The 20,190-nt window shown below is 37.6% G+C and overlaps 1 protein-coding gene across 2 annotated transcripts; it reads left to right on the top strand.

Moving 5' to 3' along the window:
• The first annotated feature begins 4,523 nt into the window (after window positions 1–4,523).
• On the top strand, window positions 4,524–19,890 carry nptx2a (neuronal pentraxin 2a). Of its 2 annotated transcripts, none has more exons than XM_053514040.1 (5): window positions 4,524–5,574; window positions 6,687–6,900; window positions 7,855–8,099; window positions 11,841–12,020; window positions 17,475–19,890. In XM_053514040.1, exons 1-5 carry the CDS (start codon window positions 5,116–5,118, stop codon window positions 17,700–17,702), a joined length of 1,326 nt encoding a protein of 441 aa, XP_053370015.1. In that variant the 5' UTR covers window positions 4,524–5,115; the 3' UTR covers window positions 17,703–19,890. The 2 variants fall into 2 exon arrangements, with proteins under 2 accessions (XP_053370015.1, XP_053370013.1); XM_053514038.1 differs by having other exon boundaries at window positions 6,684–6,900.
• The last annotated feature ends 300 nt before the right edge of the window (window positions 19,891–20,190 follow it).

The raw sequence follows: 20,190 nt of genomic DNA, 5'->3' as shown, positions 1-20,190 counted from the left end.
TGAATAAAATTTTCAACTTTTAGAGAGAGCACAAATGGAAAAATTTCAACAGTTTCAACAGCCTAAATGTGTACGTATTACTGTGATTTTTTATCGTATTGAAAAGTTTCTAAAACAACACTTATATATAAATACATGCAGAATGTGCCTGCTGCTTTTTCCGATTCTTACACTTTTGGTCTTAACCGATTGCATCATGACATTGTTAAGCCCTATGAGTCTCTAATTCAAAGCTTTTTATTGATCCAGAGCAGAATTAAAATTGAAGACACAAAACCTCCGGGCAAAAACGTATAGACAGTATATAAGATAAAATTAATGAGTACCATCAAAGCGTCCAAAAATAAATAAATAATGTGTTTAGCCAGTAAATTGGGAACATATACATCATTACGCCTCATGACAGCCCAGGTTTAATATTTGGCTGTGAGAGAGAGGCCTTAGGGCATGAGCGGTGCATGTGCTGATATGGAGAGCGTGTCTATGAGCATGAGATGGGTGGTTGGGTGGGTGTGTGTCAGAGCACTGACTCAGAGCACTGCTGTCAGTTTGGTTTGGTGGTCACGAGTTGTGACAATATACACGTGTGTAACACATTTGTAAGACGGTGACTGGACTTGACAGACAGTTGCTGGGCCGGCGCTCGATAGGTAGGCCATGTTCCTAGTGTTACATTCATTTTCGTTTAATGCAGGGCTGTAGGCTGTAACTATACATTTTAATATTCCTCCCATGTGTGTGTGTTGAGTGTTTCATGGCTAAATTTGACCAACCTCCAACACTAAAATGGCCAGTGTTTTAGTTTTATTATCCAATATATATATATTTATAATATTAATTGAAGATGAAATTGATTGTTAAATCACAGCATTAAAGTAAAAAAGTTTGTAGGACAGTGAAGACAGGATGTGTATATATATCTCTCTCTCTCTCTCTATATATATATATATATATATATATATATATATATATATATATATATATATATATATATATATATCACATTTCTACCTTGCTAGCCCAATAATATTATAAATAATGTTCAGAAAAGTTTTATGTTTGTGTTTTTCTCCCTTTGTGTTCTTTGCCTCCATCAGCAGGAGGAACCTTGCCATTTCCATGCTTCGAAAGCCATTATATCTCCATGTGTCAAACTTTAACTGATCAACAATCTCACACAAAAGATGATTGGTCGCAGTAGTAAGTGAATGTACCATACATGCTGTCTCAGCAGAACAATAAAGACTACACTGGAGTTTGATCTGGCAAAAACAATATGAAGAAGCTGAGCTGCTGAGAGGCCGCTCTAGTTATAACTCAAGAAATTTTTAAAGCTGCAATAACGCTAGTCAGAGGTGGGGAAACAATATTTTAGGAGGTTAGGGGTTGTGTCCACTTAAGCCCTGATTTAATGTTGTGGAACATTTATACGGCATGTTACTTCTTTTGATTACCTACTGTACATTATAGCAGCTGTAAAGCAAAGAAAACTTTTTCTCACCATGTCTCTCTTTTTTATCTTGAAGTCATGTCACAAAGAAAATTAAAGTACACATTTTTACAAATCTTAAAGATGGCTCTGCTACTATCGTAGCATTCACAGTTTTTGCCAACTGAATCCTTTTAATCCTCAAAGTGAATCATTTGATAAAACCATAAAACCTTAACTTTTGTGGACACTCCTTAAACAAAGGCACCAAATGTACATATTTTTGCTTTTTACAAAAAAAAAAAAAAAACACTTTCTTTGTTTAAAAATTTGGAACACACTTTCTGCAAAACATTTAACACTGTTTACTGTTTCTACAAGACAAATAAATATTTTGCAATCACTGGACCCATCAAAATATATCAGAAATTGGTAACAACTATAGACATGCACGAAAACACATATACCTATTGAAAATCAGTCTGAGGCTTTGAGTTAAGAAAGTTTCAGTTTTTAATATCTTAGCTATCACTAAATGCAAGTAAGTGAAACTGTGATTTACTGTTATATAATAACTGCAGTAGATTGCATCCTATTGGCATTATATTAATATAACTTTAAAAGCAGTATAGTCAACCTGGACAGGGAAGGTGATCTGAAGCTGGGCATGCAGGTTGTCTGTTGGGGCATCTGCCTTGCATGTAACTTGTAGCTTTGACTTAATGTGTTTTTAGCTTGTCACTGGAAAGTATATAACTGTCAACCACATAACCATCTTCCTCTCCTACAAAAATAGAGGGGGCATGCAGAGACATTGAAGTGGTGTATTTCCCGGGTTGGATACAGCACTTAAAGTGATATTTTCCATGTTGCCTAACAATGCATGGCCTTACTTAGTTGTGTATGAGCTAGTACAGTATGTCCAGACCCTAACAGAATGTGGCATCCATGAATGATCCATCCAGTATAACCGCTTACCATTGATGGCTCCACAATGGATGGATCATTCATGGATCCATTACAACAGTACTTTTAGTTTTTTTACTGCAATTAAATTTTGTTTATGTCAGTTTACAGTAACATATTGTTGTTATTGTCATAAAACCTACAATAGCAAAAAAAAGCTATTTTTTTCTAATTCTTTCTATTCAAGTTTTCATTGAAACATGACTAGATGTGATGTTCTGGAATAGTCTTTCACAGAAGCCTAAATGAAAAAAAAAAACAAGAAAGGGTGTAATCCTAAAGACAGCAGTGTTTATATAAAGTACATTTGCATGTTGCTGCTGCTTGAAAATGAATTCAAATGGTGGATTTTTTGCGATTTTGTTAAAAAAAATGCCGCTTAGAGGAGGGATTAGCTGGTTTAGTTGTCTAAAGCCCCTTTTGTTGCTGATCAGAGGGTCAGCATTTCAAGCCCCTGTTTCACCAAATTGGTGCTGTTGGGCCCTTGAGTAAGGCCCTTAACCCTGCTTGTTCCTCTGGTGTCGTATAATACCTGACCCTGCACGCTGCCCCAGCCTCCTAACGTAGCCGAGACGTGCCAAGAATAAAGAATTTTATTGTGCAGTGATGTACATGTGACAAATAAAGGTTTGAAACCTAAGGTTTCATTTTGACATAAAAGTGAGATGTCCAAGTGTTGTGTCTTACTTGGCTTGCATATAGAGCTTTGACACAGTGAGACAAGTTCTGCAACATGTGCGAAAGCAATTAGAAAAAAAAACTGTATCTTTCTGTATTCTAAAAATGCTGACATTTGAAACTTAAATAAATGTCTCAGCATAGCATGTTTAAAATATTAATGAACTCACAGCCATGAACTCCAAAGATATTGGGAAAACATTTATGGTACGTTTTCCAAATAAAGCTAAATTTGTCCTTTGAAAAAAACAAGCTCTCCCAAGTTTTCTCCCACAGTCTAAAGACATATGGATTAGGCCGATTGGTGATCCTAAATTGCCCATAATATATGAATGAGCATGTGTATTGTTCTGCCCTGTGATGGAATGGCACCCTGTCCAGGGTATACCCTACAGTACCTTGTGCCCTAAGTCTCCTGGGGTAGGTTTCAGGCCACTCCGTGACCCTGTATAGAGGATAAAGCAGTATAGACGATGATGAATGAGTGAGAATTTGAGAATTAAAGACAGAAGAGGGAGGGAGGGGGAGAGAGAAAGAGAGAATGTCATTTACTTCCTGTTGACATTTGGACTTTGGAGTAATATGAGTTATATGCTGGCAGTGACACCCGCCTGTGTGTGTGTGTGTGTGTGTGTGTGTGTGTGTGTGTGTGTGTGTGTGTGTGTGTGTGTGTGTGTGTGCGCGCATGCGTGTGTGTGTGTGTCTGCCCAACAGAGAAGCAAGCTCCAAACTCCTCACTTGTGACTTCAAATAGAAATATATTGCATTTGGAAGGTCACTTCGGGCCGTTTTTTTTGTTTGTTTGTTTGTTTGTTTGCAGATAATAAATTATTCACAGATGACTATTTTTATATATTTAAAGCATGTAAATATTAAAATTCTAAAGGATGTTACATTTCAGGAAATCAAGTTCAGATGGGGCATCATGGCTTAGTGGTTAGTCGCTTGCACCTGCAGGGTGAGGGTTCGATTCATGTCTCCGGGTTTGTGTGCATGAAGGTTGCATGTTCTCCCTGTGCTTTGTGGGTTTTCTCCCGGTACTCTGGTTTCCTTCCACAGTCCAAAGATAAGTGGTAGGGGTGTGTAAGGGTGTGTATGTGTCTGTGCGCGATAGATTGGCACCCTGTCCAGGGTGTACCCTGCCTCGTGCCCTATGTCCTCTGGAATAAGGCTCCAGGCCCCTGCAAACCTGTATAAAGGAAGATGAGAGTGAGTGATTGACGTTAAAATGATTAAGAAACAAATAAAGAAAGAGAAAAACACTGTAGTAGTGACGTGGAGGGAAAATAGTTTTTAAAGCCTGATTTTTTTTTTCTCCCAATGAACAACAGTGATTATTCGCTGTTTACGCAAGCATGACGCTCGTGATGTCTAAGATTAATCTTTTAAATATCTTCATTTGAAAAAAAAAAAAAAAAGTGACCTCATTCAAGTCTACATCTGGCGGGAAGTGAGGTGATGCTGAGCACTCCTGCCACGGAGTTTGCATGATCACGAGCGCAATCAAAGCGTAATTTATGACTCGCTCCATCTGGGGATGAAAGTGTCGAACTCCAGGCTAAATGTCACTACGTCGGATACATGGGGCACTATGTAGTGTGTGGAAGACGTTATTCCACTCGTAGTGCAGTGCGCTTATCTAGGGAGAAGGGATATTTTGTGATGCGACTCGTGACGTAGTCAGGTTTAGTCAATCCGCGCGCTCCATCAGTCAAGCCTATATTAATGCGTTAACCCGCGGTAAGGCAACCTGTCTCTCTGCAGCATCAGTGTAATAACTCTGGGGCGGACTATTCATCTAAATAAACACATTTTTTTTTTCAATCTATTTAATACAAAAGCAGACTGTGTTCGGGTTTCAGCTCAGAAACAGACACTTGCTGCGCGCTTTAGGAAAGGAAGCATTGTTTTTTTTTTATAGTACTTCTTTTGACATGTTGTGTATTTTGTATTTGGATGTTAGTGACTTTTCGTGAAGGAGGACGTTTTCTTGCACTTTTTTGTTAGTTTGTTTCTGCAAGCTTCTGTCTCGCGCTGCAGATATGCTCGCGCTGTTTGCTGCGTTCCTGTGCGCTCGCGCGCTGGCTCCCGTGCACCTGGCGGCGGCTGCGGATAAGCAGCCGCAGGGTGAGCGCTTCGTGTGTACCGCCGTGCCTGCGGGCGCCGACCTCAGCTGCCCGGTGAACACGGATAACCGCGTGCAGAGCGCGAGCCCGCAGGAGGACGAGTACAGGAGCACGATCATGCAGCTCCAGGAGACCGTGCTGCAGCAGAGGGAGACCATCTCGAGCCAGCAGGGCACCATCAAGGAACTCAACTCCAAACTTTCGCGCTGCGAGGCCGTGGCGAACGACGCGCGAGACAGCAAGTGGCGTGGAGGCGCGCGCAGGAAGGACTTCGGTAAGAACACGATGGGCGATCTGCCGCGCGACCCCGTGGAAACCATCGAGCATCTGGGCAAGACCATGCAGGGGCTGAAGGACCGACTGGAAAACTTGGAGGTGAGAAAATATGCGCTCCGTGTGGTTCAGGGTAGGAGAACACGAAAAATAAATCTGTAAATAAAATTTAATTTGTGCGTTTAAATTCTAATCTTGACATAGAATTGTTATAATGTGTGCCTTTATACAATTTCCCTTTTGGGATTAATAAAGTAGTCTATCTATCTATCTATCTATCTACCCTTACATGATTTAAAGTGTATATATATATATATATGTATATATATATACACACACACACACACACACACACACACACACACACACACACACACACACGGCCATAAACACCTATTTAGGTAAAGTTACAGAAGGTGTAGTCTCATTGTTTTTCTGTGGTAGCACATGCTTAAACATTGCTTTCATATCATTAGAAAAATCTCTTCTGTTGGCAATCATCATGATTATCATTCTGCACACGCTCCCATTAATCTCACTTCCTGTCTCACTCTATTTCTCTATGGGGCATCTTTATTTCCTGTTGCTTTATGCATTATGTGCAGTACCGTGTCTAGTTCTTCACGCAGAGCGACAAAAGTGTGGCTTCAAGCTCACAGAGGAATGGCACCACCTAAATGTGTGCAAAAGAAATGTTTCCAGTGTTTTTATAGTGGAAATACTCTATTTGTTGTCAAATGATAGGTATTTTCATGCCATCTTTAGGGGTTCATTCTGTGGCTTCTTTAAAAGGTTCCCCTAGGAATACTTTCTGATAGAGAACGACTCTAAATGAGGCTTTTAGGCCTAGCCGAGGGATTTAATAGTTTCCCCAAAGATTTCTACACAGATGGAATTTGAAGTACCTTGCATGCTATAATGATGAATTATTTAGCTTCAGCTTAATATTATTTACACATCAACTGTATATGAACAGTTTTACTTTGTGAAAGGCATGTGATCATCAATATATCCAGCAGATGTCCATACAATCTCCACACCGTACTAGATTCCCAGGAGTAATGATGTGTTCAAACAGCATATTGTCTGACTCACCATCACATGTGCACGCTGGGAGCAAATTTTTTTTTTATCACACTATCTTTTCACATTCACTGATAAAGCCATCATGAAGCAGAATATGATTAAAACTGATCCTTCCCCTCTTACAGCAGCAGCTGCATGCCAATGCTTCTGGTGCGCCATTCCCCAACGAATTGCGTGACCTGCTAAAGCGGCGACTGGGGGACCTCGAGAGTCAATTGCTGAGGAGAGTAGCTGAGCTTGAGGAGGAGAAGACTCAGCTATACAATGAGACAATGGCCCACCGGCAGCACACAGAGAACACGCTCAACTCACTGCTGGAGAGGATCACAGAGCTAGAAAGAAGTACGGCATGCTCACATCCTGTCACTTTCTGGACTGAATTTTAATTGGAATGGAGCTTCTATGTATATTGGTCAAGAAAGTTTTTTTTTTTACTTTTTACTTAAAAGTGTTAGGTTCAATTCAAGGTTCTGCAATATTATACAAAGCAAGCTGACTTTTTGTGGTAGTTGTATGTGAACAAACTTTATGTTTGCAATCAATTTTTTATACAGCTCTGTACTGGGAATCACATAGCCTCTGGCTTGCTCAAAGAGGATTTGGCATCATTGGGCTAATTTCTATTTTCAGAATTGAGAACAGGGACTATAGCACAAATATGACTAATTTACTAATGAGAACAGGTGGTCATAATACACTAATCAGCCAACATTAAAATGCAAAAAAAAAAAAAAAAGCACAATATTATGTGGGTTTCCCTTGTGCCATCTGGGCAGCTATGGCACCTTGGGGCATGACTCCACAAGACCTGAGGGGGTATGCTGTGTTGTCTGGCACTAAGACATTGGCAGCAGATCGTTTGGGTGTTGTGGGGACCACATGGATTGGACTTGTTTGTCTGGTGCATCCCACAAGTTCTCGGTTAGATTGCCATCTGGGGGAATTTGGAGGCCTTGGGCTCTTAGCCTGCCGGGCCCAATGTGCAGTAGGCTGTGGCGCAATAGATGTTCTGGTGCCTTTCTGTCATGGCCAGCATCAACTTTGAGTTGTGTTGCTTTGGCTTTTCTGTGGGATCGAACAAGGATACCCTTTGCTGCCCACGTAAATAACCTTTGGACTCCCTTGATCCTGTCTCCAGTTTACTTGTATATGACTTATAGTCAATTTTATTTTAATAATATTATGTTTATGTTATGACTGACCGGTGTATCTAGATATAGGCCCTAGTGAAGTTAGACCCAACCACCAATACAACATTTCATCCTTTTAACCCCCTTGTTTTTTTTCTTACTATAGGTAACAGCGCATTTAAATCCCCAGAGGACTTCAAAGTTGCTCTACCATTGCGCACAAACTACCTTTATTGCCGAATCAAGAAGAGTCTGCCAGAAATGTATGCCTTCACTGTGTGCATGTGGCTTAAATCCAGCGCCAGTCCTGGCATTGGAACACCATTTTCATACGGAGTCCCTGGACAAGCCAATGAGATTGTGCTGATAGAATGGGGCAACAATCACATCGAGCTCCTGGTCAATGACAAGGTAAGTCATTTATTTTAGAATATAAACTTGATTCTGTTTATGCAAAATCCCTTGGTATATTATGCTGTCTGACTAGAAGTGTGAAGTTTAGTACACAATAACGTAACACCTAGATGGGTTGTTACCTTGATTGGGGCACTTAACCAATTGCTTTAGGGATCCAGGCTTTATATTAACCTTTTTAAACAAACATTTTAGTTTTTTATTACGCTAAGATTATGTTGAGTGTCCACCACATAAGTCCTTGCAAACGAGCTGTTTGCTACAGAAATGATAACATATTAGAATGTGCACCTTAAAATAAACATGAATCTGAATTCAAGCCACCACTGTTGTTAGAGTTCCTCTTATAGCAAATAAATCAACATGTAGCCAATCAGAACGAAGAATTCAACAGCACTGTGGTATAATTAGGTATGTAAGTGCAGATGGAAATGTATTCCCAATGGTGTCCTTCTCTCTCTATGGCATAACCGTAGACACAACAATCAGCATGGGCGGCGCATATTTCCAACCTGATCTGCCATTAGGGCTTTGAAGCAGCACGACTTGATATTAGGCAGTGCCAAGCTTCAGCTCCACAGAGTGGTCGCTGTGTAATCAGCATTACAAAGGTAGTGATCAAAAGAATGTGGTGGGAATTCAAAGAGGGATTCAAGTGCAATCGGTAAACAGCTCCACAGTGCACCATCTGTGGGCCTAAACACAACCGCAGAATAAATCTTTATAGTAGATTAAACCTTTATTGACAATCTTTCGCGGTAAAAATGATCATTCGCAAACAGGATTAACAAGGAGCAATTTTATCAAATCTGTCAAAGCTCATCAACATAAAATGCTTAGAAAGATATTGTAACTTGTTGTGTGAGATCATTAATGGACGATATATGAAAGTAGTGTAGACATAGTGTCAATTTTGTTGACAATTAAATGGTTATCGATGACCTTTTCATGCTAAAAATGGATTGGTTATCATGCCTTTGAAAACACTGTAGTGATGTTATGTTGTACTGTACTGCATGTGTTTCCTTTTTTTAAGAGGGAAATAAAAAAAGCATTTAAAAAGAATGTACTTGGTGTTTCAAACTTTTTAAGAAAGGAAGACATTTGGAAAAAAAAATTTTTTTAATATTTTAATTGACCAAAGTAATCCTTACACTTGCATTTTCTCGTTTTGTTTAAAGTCTACTTTTGGTATAATTAGAGAAGGAGTGCTACAGTAGGAGTGAAGGAGTGATCCAGAGATCTTGAGATCAGAGATTTTTTTTTTTTTGATTGACTTCAGCTAAACTGTAGTCAAATTCAAGTTTTCTGCAATTTTCTTTGCACTCAGGGCCACATACTGAGGCACGTAATTGCTCTAACTTTACTCACATTATTTACCACTGTATTATTACTTTTGTAATGTCAGTGGTTATGGTTCCTGAGATATTAAAAAATGCTTTCATTGCACTGGAATGCTGTAATAAGCTCACCTTTGTGGTGCAAGTGCTTGTAATAAGAGGACAGTAAAAAAGGCACATCTTGGTCTGCCTGCATACAAGATCAGCTCCTTCTTTTCACATCGTCCTGCATCGTGCCATGAGCTGCATCCAAAAAAGCATATTTTAAAGCTTTCTTGGATGTTAAAACCACAGGAAAAAAAAAACAAATTTTGCATGCACAAAGTGGCATATGCGATCATACTGTACGTTTAAGCCATGGTTTGGATTTAATTCTTCAGGTATAAAGCTTTTTACTTAAATGCGATGCGAGAGATCCTGCAGCAGTGTTTTTAACCCAGCTAACCTCTAGCACTAGAGTGCTTAAAAATATCAATATGGAATCAATCATTTTAACTTGGCTTATGAAATTATTTCGCTGCTTCTCTGCAAACAAAATAAAGCTATTTTTATAAAAGGGATTTTATTTTTCATAATAGGGATCATTTTTCACCTTGCAAATTCTTTAGACTCCTGAGAATAGAGAGACTCACCAAAGTTTTAAAATACATGCATTAATGTACCACAGCGCCAAGACTTTTTTCAGCGATTTCTGAAGTTTAATTACATGTCATTATAAGAAAAAACTTAGTACCTGAAATTGGCAACACAATAAAAAGACTTTTTTATTATTACTGTATATGTTTATCTAATTCACAGAGAGTATCGGTACATGAGGTAACTTTGTTAAACATGTTTCTGCAGATCTAATTATATACCGTATAGAGCATTTGATTGATCCATTGATTGGCTACATTGGAATATTGAAATATTTACTTTGCAATATCAATGCCCAGTGTTGCCCCTGCTGGCCAAGGTTTTAATTGTATTTGTTGAAATTGGTAATACCTACACTGCTCGAGCTTTACTATCCCTTGCTACCTATATAAAACTGCAACATGTCAGGAACTTTTATTTATTGTTCAAGAAAATATTATTAACTCGTGATACTTTACAAACATGAAATCCTCCCACCTCCATTAACTTTCTGTATGAGACATTTGGGATTCGTTAGACTTTGTGAGATATCTGTATGTCTGGCTCCTGTTGAATACACCCTGAGGGTTGAGAGAGTGGGAGAGAGAAATGAGAGAGTGAGCTTGGCTGCCTGCATAATTCCCATGATGCCACTCCTGAGCTGCATCAGTTTGGCGTTTGGTTTATTGAGTAAGGCAGCTTGGCCTTCAGCTCTCTGCATTATACATATATATGTGTGTGTGTGTGTGTGTGTGTGTGTGTGTGTGTGTGTGTAACAGACAGAAAGACAGAAAGAGAAATTGTCATGCTGAATCTGACTAAACGTTCTTTGCAGCACACCTCACTTTCAGCCTGACTTTGTTTTTTAAATAAAAAGTTGTATTTGCTTTGAATAATTTTGTTACAAAGACAAACAGAGGTAAATCCATGCTGTAGAGTGGTTTGTATTGTATCGTATAAGTCGATGCATCCTAAATCCATGTAGATATTCAGAAAACAGAGAAACATTAGCTCAAAAATTGAAAGCGAAGTCTGTACTGAACATGGCATGCTCGTTGCTCATTGTGCACAGCACACACCTACTATATGAGTTGAGGAAAAAATACTTTTTTTTTTCTACTGTAGTTAATCTAGCTAATATGATTTACCTTGAAATTACCCAGGGTACTATACAGTAGTGAGGTGAAATGTGTTCATTTAAATATTCTGGCTATCTTTAGTCCCTGCTGTCCCGGTCCCTTTGACTGATGTGTGCCGTAGCCAATGATCAAAGAGAAAAAGGAATGTCTAATAATGACCAAGCCTTTCCATTATGAGTTATGCTAATGCGCTTCTGGTTCAATTTCTGGCTTCAGTGTTGAATTTTAAATATATTGTGGTGTGTTTGGTTATGCTGTTTGTGTATCTGTGTTTGCTGTTTAGTTTTCACATTTTTGTGCATATTTGGATTGTTAGAGATCACTGTATGTCGCAATTTAATATGCTCCACAATGCTCGTACACTTGCTGCGCATTTCAGATACAGTGGAAACAAATAAATGTAGTGCCAATAATTTGACTAATCATGCATTTGGGAACATTTTGCATTTGTAAGATACATTCCCAGCATAAAACTCTCAAAGAAAATACCCTCAACTACTATACCTATGTCCTAATCATTTACTGTATATATTATATATTGACTGCACTTTTTTCAGTGGATCATGTTATTCAAAGTTTCAGATTAAGCCTTCTGCATAATTAGACTCTACAAATGAGATCTAATCTAACACCCTGTTCTCCAGGTGGCTCAGCTGCCTTTATCAGTAGGCGACGGCCGTTGGCATCACATCTGCATCACCTGGACAACCAGAGACGGCTTCTGGGAGGCCTATCAGGATGGTGAGAGGCTGGGCACTGGGGAGAACTTGGCCCCATGGCACCCAATTAAACCTGGAGGAGTGATCATTCTGGGTCAAGAACAGGTAGGAGCAAAAGACAGACATTAACTCTCCCTCCAGAGACAGAAAGGAAATAAATAGAATAAGCCTTCACACGCGATGAGTAGAAAACGTCATCTGCCTGTATGCAATATACTGCTGCTATGCTACTAGTAAGCCACGGAGTGTGAGTGTGTACTCCTAAGAGATGGTACACAAAGACAGGCAGAGGTCAATGAACTTAGTCATAGCTTTAAGTATCTAAGGATTTTGGACTGTACAGTACACAGCATGCAAACACATTGCATCATCCGAGCATAGATTTGGTAATCATGATGCTCACTCAAAATGTATTTTTTAGTTATTGACAAATTCCAAGCTCTACCCACACAAACTTCTAAAATAAAAGAAACAGATAAACTGAAGCGTTCCATTAATCTGCCTATCTACTACAAGAAACAATAAATCATTTTTGGGAAGCAGGAGAGACTTGAGGGAAAATACTACAGTGAGGCTTTCGGTAATACATAAATATTACATTACTTACACAAAAAAGAGATAATGGCAGAAAAAAAGAGAGAAAGGATCCTAATGGCAAATGTTGCTCTTCACCCTGAGGCAGAGAGAGAATATGATAAAAGTTACTCACTTTTAACCATGCAGAATATGTGTAATGATTGCTGTGTTCAGCAAATTTAGATTTGTGTTCTTTCAAATCTAGCATTTAGATCCGTGATTATCATAAGTTGGACCACAGGCGAGAGAAATGGTTCCCAACCGTGGTCTTGATGGACCGTCTGCCCTGGACGTTTTAGTGTTTTTCCTGATTTATCTCACCCACTACAATTAAGAAAAGGCTGCTAATTAGCTCATTCAGGTGTGCTGGGAGCTGAGAGAACACTAAGGCCCCCATTTCACTGAGCAGAATTCGCTACCGATCTCTCCCGATTTAAAATTGGTTAGAAAGTTGTTGTGGTCGGTTCATTTTTTAGCGTCCCCACATTGAGCCTTTAATGATTTAAACAAATTTGTAAGGACATGAAAACAGCCCTACGGCACATTTTGACATGTCCAATGAGGACGTTATAGACGTTATATAACGTTCCAATAGCCGACCATTAAAGAATCTAACAATGTTCTACTGAGCCCTACTGTAAATAACTGATGATAAAACTGTACCGACATAAAGCGCAATTAAAACGACCTTACTGATTAGTAAGAACTATTACGGAGGTGTTTACACTATAATAATGACCTCATATACACTAACATAATAATAATAATATACAGTATTTGTATATTTATTTGTATATAAATCAACTCAGAAACTAGCATTTACTTACATCTGAATAGAGTTGTTTACATATTTGTTAACACATTTACAGCTATGTGAAGACATCAATCACAGCAAAAGCTAAACAGTAAGGGGAGTACTATAGTATTATCCAAAGAGGGAAATAGATGTCAGTATATAAGGCGACATTAGAATATTTGCCTTATGTTTAATCATGTAGCATTTATAATATTCATTACTCAAAGGCTAATAAACATGATTAAAAGAAAATCATGCGAGAGAGAGAATCACAATCATACATGCAGGACAACCCCACTTTATATTCGGGAAGTTTATTTTATTTGTTATTTTATTTTATACTCCCCTCCTTTTGTATCAATAATGATTCTTCTTTGACAGTACTTTCTCTATTAATTATTATTAGTAGTAGTAGTTGCAGTAATAGTAGTGCTGTACTTAGTAGTAGTAGTAGTGTTAGTAGTGCTGTGATTATTATTATTATTATTATTATTATTATTATTATTATTAATAATAATAATGTTTATATTTTATTAATGTAGCTTTTTGATTTCCTTGTTTAGTAGTTTTCATCCCTAGTGTGACTTTATGTTTGACTGCACAGTTAAATGCATGTATATATTTTTTATCCGTTTTATTTCTGTTTTTTTTTTTTTTTAGAATTATTCTGAGCTTCTGCAGTATGAGTGTATGCAGGAGCCGTCATACATTACACATAATGTGTGTTTTGTAGGATTCTCTCTTAATCAAGTGTGTTATCTCTTAAATGTTGCCATGAATAGAAATAGCGATGCACAGTTTTGTGTTTTATAAAACTCAATGCAGACAAGAAAGTTTTCTCTGTCATAGTAAAATATACAGAACATGAGCCATACAGGATAAGGTGTATGGTGTATGCGTGGTGGGGGCGTTGCATGCGTGTAGGCGCAAAATCATGCCCTTATTTTCAGAATCTCACTCCAAGCATTTCTAAAGGAGTGCAATATGGTAAATCTTCATCAGACTTTATTATAAAATTAACAGGAATGATCAAACCACAGACATTTATTTGGCTGCTGAATGCTGCAGAACAGGGAAGAAGGTGATAAAAACCAATAAATTAACTTGATAATGTTTACACACATTTATTATTCAAAACCAAGGCATTAACTAGGCATTAATGTCGGGAAGTGGCAGCCAAAATCTTTGACCATGCTTCAGTTTTCCTCCCAACAATAATGACGCTGACGTCCCTGTCAGAATTCATACCGAGTTCAAAAGAGGCTGTAAGCAGCCGTTATTGCCCTTTACTGAGCTCTCTAGTGGTCGTAAGAAATTTAAGTCAGTCTAGACAATGAAACAAATTCGTCTCAGTGGAATGGGAGGTATAAAATGTGTAGGACAAGGACCTCAAGGACCAGAGTAGAGAACCATTGGTTTACACGTATTTCAGGAATTTTAAATTACACTCTAGTAATACTGTATGAAAGTAAATAAATGCACACTGCTTGGCAGCCTTTAATTGGACGATTTATGCAGTGATAAATAGGTTTCATCTGAAAACATTTCCTTTAACCCATAGGTCTCATTGTAGAAATTCGCTATGTTTTAGTACAGAAATCACTAAATGATGGACTGTGGTCCAGATCCAGACAGAGTGCCAGTTTTATCTAAATCCTGATGATTTTCTGATAAGTAATATACCATTAATCTGGCACTTTACCTTCAAGAAAGGTGTGGGTATACGCATCATTCTTTCACTGTATATAGAGAGAATGTGCAGAAGAAGCAGAAACAAAAGCACGAAAAAGCATGGCTTACTCCAAGAAAGGAAAAGTAGACTATGATGACACAACCCTCAAAGATAAATTGGCAGATCAATATATGATTATTCTCCCTGCAGGAAGTTTAAAACCACTTTGCCTCATACATTCTGAAACCATGGCAATGTGAAGCGCCACTATGACACAAAACCCAAGTCGATTCAGCAAACATATCTGCATTGGTGCATGTAAAATACAGTACCTGAACTGAAAGCCCAGTATGACAGAGCAACCAGAGTCATTTCACATTCATTTAAAGCCCAGTAGCATATAAATTCACTTAAGATATACAATGCCATAAATGTTCAAACTGTCCACATGAAATGCTATGGGAATTGTAAATTGCTTATTTTTTATAGACAAGGACTGCATACTGTATATTAAGATCTGATTTCTAACACAAAGATGAAATTTAGACCTCGACTCAAAGAACATTTTATTGATAAGTCCTTCTTAAATTTCAATTCAGGAACCCTGTTTAAGAAGGTTGATATGGATGTTTTTTCTGCTTTTGGCCATATTACTGATGAGCATGTAAAGCTTGGTGATGTTGCATTGTCAAAAAATTGTCAATATAAATTACAGCACACTACAGTATGTTTAATAGTGAAAGTGAGAGCAATTGCACATGCACAGTGATATGATAATTTATAGGAGTGTCCATAAGAAAACCACCTATTAATTATGCTAATCTAAATTTTGGACCAATGCAATATGGTCATATGGCAATATTCACTATCATGCATAGTGGCAGTGTTATGATCTGGGGTTGCTTCAGGTGATCAGGTCTTTTGGTATGTGGCAATAAAATGAAGTCAATCAGAAAGAGTGAAAGAGTGTTTCTGGGAGCACGAGAATCAGTGACCACAGAATCCCAGCCTTACCCCACTGAAAGGGCTGTACTGGAGAAGATTGTTCAAAGTGGTTAGGTTGTCGTGTTCTCACTGTAGACAAAGATAAAAGTCCAACAAAATATTGGAATTTAACTTTTTTTTATCAAACCAGAGACTATTTATAGTTATAAAGTTATTAAGTTTGACAAAATATGAATTTGGTGGGAAAAGTACAATGCATGTGATTTAAGTAAAAATACTGCTACTGTATTAATAATTTACTTAAGTAAAACTAGTAGTACTGATCAAGAACAATCCGAAATAAAAAAAGGCATCTAGTGAAAACTACTCAAGTAATTATTTTTCAAATTAGTTTTTATACAAATCAGAAAGTGATTTTTGTTGCCCAAATAAATAAGTTCAATTTAATGAATTTATTCACAACTGTCAATTATATTATATTTACAATCTGTATTCAGGTAGATTTAGCTGGTTATCTACCTCATGGTAATTCTTATGTATCTTGCTACTGTACATTGTTAGCTAGCTATTTATTATGCCGATTATGGGGCTTTGAATGTTTATCTGTCTCCACTGTCTCAGACCTTTTGTCATTTTAATGTTTAAAATTTACACATCCTGTCGTGCAATTGGGATTAAGATAAAAATTAAGTTTTAGTGTTTGTGGTAAGAAGCCAAATAATCTACCTCATATGTCTGCCACTTCTATCTAAAGTGACATTCTTGAGACAGGATTCACCTGAACAGTTGAAGATTACCAGATTACCTTGCTCAAGGGCCCAACAGTGGCCATTTGGTGATGCTAGTATTGGCCTCACAACTTTTTAATAAGTTGATTTCCTAACCCAGGGGTTATGCCATGAATAAAAACTATAGTGTGTTGCATTTATAAAATCAATAAACTGCTACAAAAAAATTAAAATTGTATTTCTGCATACAACAAAAACAGTTTGAAACTCCCCCCCCCCCCCCCCCCCCCAAAAAAAAGATGCTGTGTTGAAGGTTATTTCAAATAAAATACTCAATGTCTGTTTGAGTCCTCCTCGTATTTATGAAATAAAAAGCCAATCTTAAATTATTCACCTGCAGCAAACCAAAAATGCTGTCTGCTTCTGACAATTTTATCGCGCCATGTGTACTGAGGCATGCATCAACCTGAATAAAACCATGGGTTGAAAAGCTCGATAAATCGCGTGCCGCCATGTGTCGTGCATCGGCGGTTGTGAGGCATATTTAAGCGACCCAAAATTTAACATGTTTTATTTTAGTGTAACAAGATCACCATAATCATCAAATTTAGAATTACATTTAAAAAACCAACAAACTATATTAAAATACATTAAAATGAAATACTCGTTATTAATTTTTCAAAGCCATAGGAAGCCACAGCAGAGGGATGAAAGAGCCACATGCGGCCCCGGAGCCGCGGGTTGCAGACCCCGGCCTTCACCAGCAACCTACTGCTGTAATTTACCTGCCTGCCAAACTTACTGCTTTCAATGGTGTTTACCCTATTTCTTTTTTTTAACAGGATATTGTTGGTGGAAGGTTTGATGCCACACAAGCTTTTGTAGGAGAGCTAAGCCACTTCAACATGTGGGATCGGGTTCTCCGCCCTACAGACATCTCTGGCATGGCCAACTGCTCTGCCTACATGCCTGGCAATGTCGTTCCCTGGATAGACACCAATGTCGAGGTCTTTGGAGGTGCCACAAAAGCAGCATTGGAGATTTGCGAGGACCGTCTTTTTGACTCCTAAGACTGACCCTACCTTTATGGATCCAACATTATCTTTTTGGAGGTAAAGCGAAACACCTCACCATGCTGCTTTGGGACCATTGTGGAGAGACAGTCGTTTTAGGAAACAGTATTCACTGTGCTTATATCATTATCTCTGGTGGATTCCTCCTCTTTTTTTTGTTGTTTCTTTTTGTTGTCAACAAGGTCAATGATTGAAGTAATTGTGGCTTTAAAAAAAACATTCAGAACATTCCAGTTTAAAATATTTGAACATGTGCAAGCTTGAGCTTCTTGTCAATGTTAGATATGTTTTTGTGTTGCAGACAGCTAAAAAAAATAAAGTATGGCTTTATTATAAGCAGAGGAATCACTGGAGTACTGCTGTATGATCAACCTGCATGAATGCTTACATTTCAGTTCATTTTAATGTCCTGTACATGTTGAAACAAGCATTTAACTCACCTTCAGCAAACTGAGGGAAGCTAAGACAGGGCTTGAGCAGAAGCAAACTGCTCTTTTATAACATGCATGAATGAAAAGTCTTTTTAAATATGCAAAGCTGTCTACACACTCAAATGTGACAGAATATGATTGATCAGGAGCTTAGTGGAAGGGTGTACACATTTTCTTGAGCACTATACTATATGGACCCCTGAGGACAGAGATGTGGAAAAAGGCGGGAGATTCGTGAACAGATCTGGCGCATCGTGGTTGAGAAATTTAAAGAATGTTAAAATTTGTTTGTCTTGCATTACAGACACTTTTTATACATTTTTATAAGCGTCTTTTGTCAAGTAAGATGAGTCTGACTTTAACCAAAATAACTGTGTAGCCCCTAATTCCATTTGTGGTTTGGCAATTGCAGACCCTTTTTAAAATGCTACTGTATGATGCTGAACATAACGATATTTCGTTGGATGGAAACCTAATTACTGTATATCAGAATGAATTGAAAACTTTGATTTCAATACTGAAAATCAATGTTTGTTCAGGTCTTATAATTGAATTTATGTTTATTTATAGATAAAAACATATTTTGCATTTCCTGGTCTAGCAATTTATTTTCATTTACAGATTTCTTCACCTTTGTAAACCTCCATATGCACTTTTACTTTGCGGCAAATAAGAAATAAGAGGATTAAAGCATTGATCCTTTTCTGCCTACTGTGGTTTAATTAGGTGCAAAAAGAATACTAAGTAGAAATAAAGAGTTGGTTTGTAAATCCACATTAATATTTTAGTATATTATGAAATACTAATAAACCGGGGTCTCTGTTTACCCCCAAACAATAAGCAAGATGAGTAATCTCAACTAACCATGAACGGTATTCTACTCGAATGGGTTAGATAAGGAAAGTACTTGTTTAATGATGGAAAAAAAAAAAAAAAAAATGAATAAGATTTTTTTTTCTGGTGATGGAAAAAAAAGTATTGATGTATTTTAATGAAATAGAGGTTGCTTGCGTTCTCTTCATTTATGACGACAGCAAGGTTGAATGCATTATCCCTTCAAAAGCTGAAAGAGCACCATGCATTATTTTTGTACAGAGTCCATTAACGCTTGCTCGTTTTAGAGTATTTATTGAACTGTACAGTGATGTTTCAATAAGGCTGTGCAATAGTTTTAGTGCAGGTTTTCTAAATACATTTGTAGCCTACTACACCTCTAGGACCTGCTAGTCCTAATAGATTTTGTTTTCAAATGTACGAAAGATGGTTTTGATGATCTGTATAGATGCTGTAAATTTCAAAAGTACATCTAACAGGTTCTTTTAAATGCTTCTTATAAAGTACGTAAGCAGACACTAGGTTCTTTTGTTGCTGGTGTGTGTCCAGTGAGAACTGGTACAAAACCATACCAATGGGATGAAATAGATGGTTTTTCAGTAATGAATTGGTGATCATGTTCTTTTGAATGACTATGTTGTCAATGATTAAATCTATTGCCACTGTGTAAGAAACAAATATGAAATGTTAACCATTTATGTTATTTGTATCTGTTTTGACTAATTATTTGATCGTTTGTTTGGTTGTTGTTGTTTTTTTTTTTCATGAAAACTGAATGGCCTTTTCCAAGCATCACTGCTTTCTTCGTTTGTCAAGGATTTTGTCAAGGATCAGTCTTTCTTTCCTGATAAGGAGCAACCCACACAATTCAGTGTTGAAATACGGTTGAATATCCTTTTTCACCCAATAAATCATTTTAAAAAAAAATGAGTGCTGCGATATTTTTATCTGAGAAAAAAGAGTGCGTTTGATCCACTGTCAAGCTTTCCAGACATTCCAGACAGTATTGGGCTGCTTTTCTTTGACTTTTATTATGTTCAACAAATCTCTCGAATCTCAATTCAGATTGTATAAGGTTATAACTTTAGGTTACATACTTTTATTTTATTACTATGAGTGCAAACTTGCTTGACTTGACTAGGCTTGGAAATGGCTATGGGAGATGAACTCAAAATGTAAATGAGGTAAGAAATAAAACACATTAAGGTATGCTACTATTA

The sequence above is a fragment of the Clarias gariepinus genome, chromosome 16 (genome assembly GCF_024256425.1).
Source record: "Clarias gariepinus isolate MV-2021 ecotype Netherlands chromosome 16, CGAR_prim_01v2, whole genome shotgun sequence".
In the NCBI taxonomy this organism is placed as follows: Eukaryota; Metazoa; Chordata; class Actinopteri; order Siluriformes; family Clariidae; genus Clarias; species Clarias gariepinus.
Note: the sequence above shows the minus strand (reverse complement) of the source record. Positions and strands in the feature narration are given on the sequence as shown.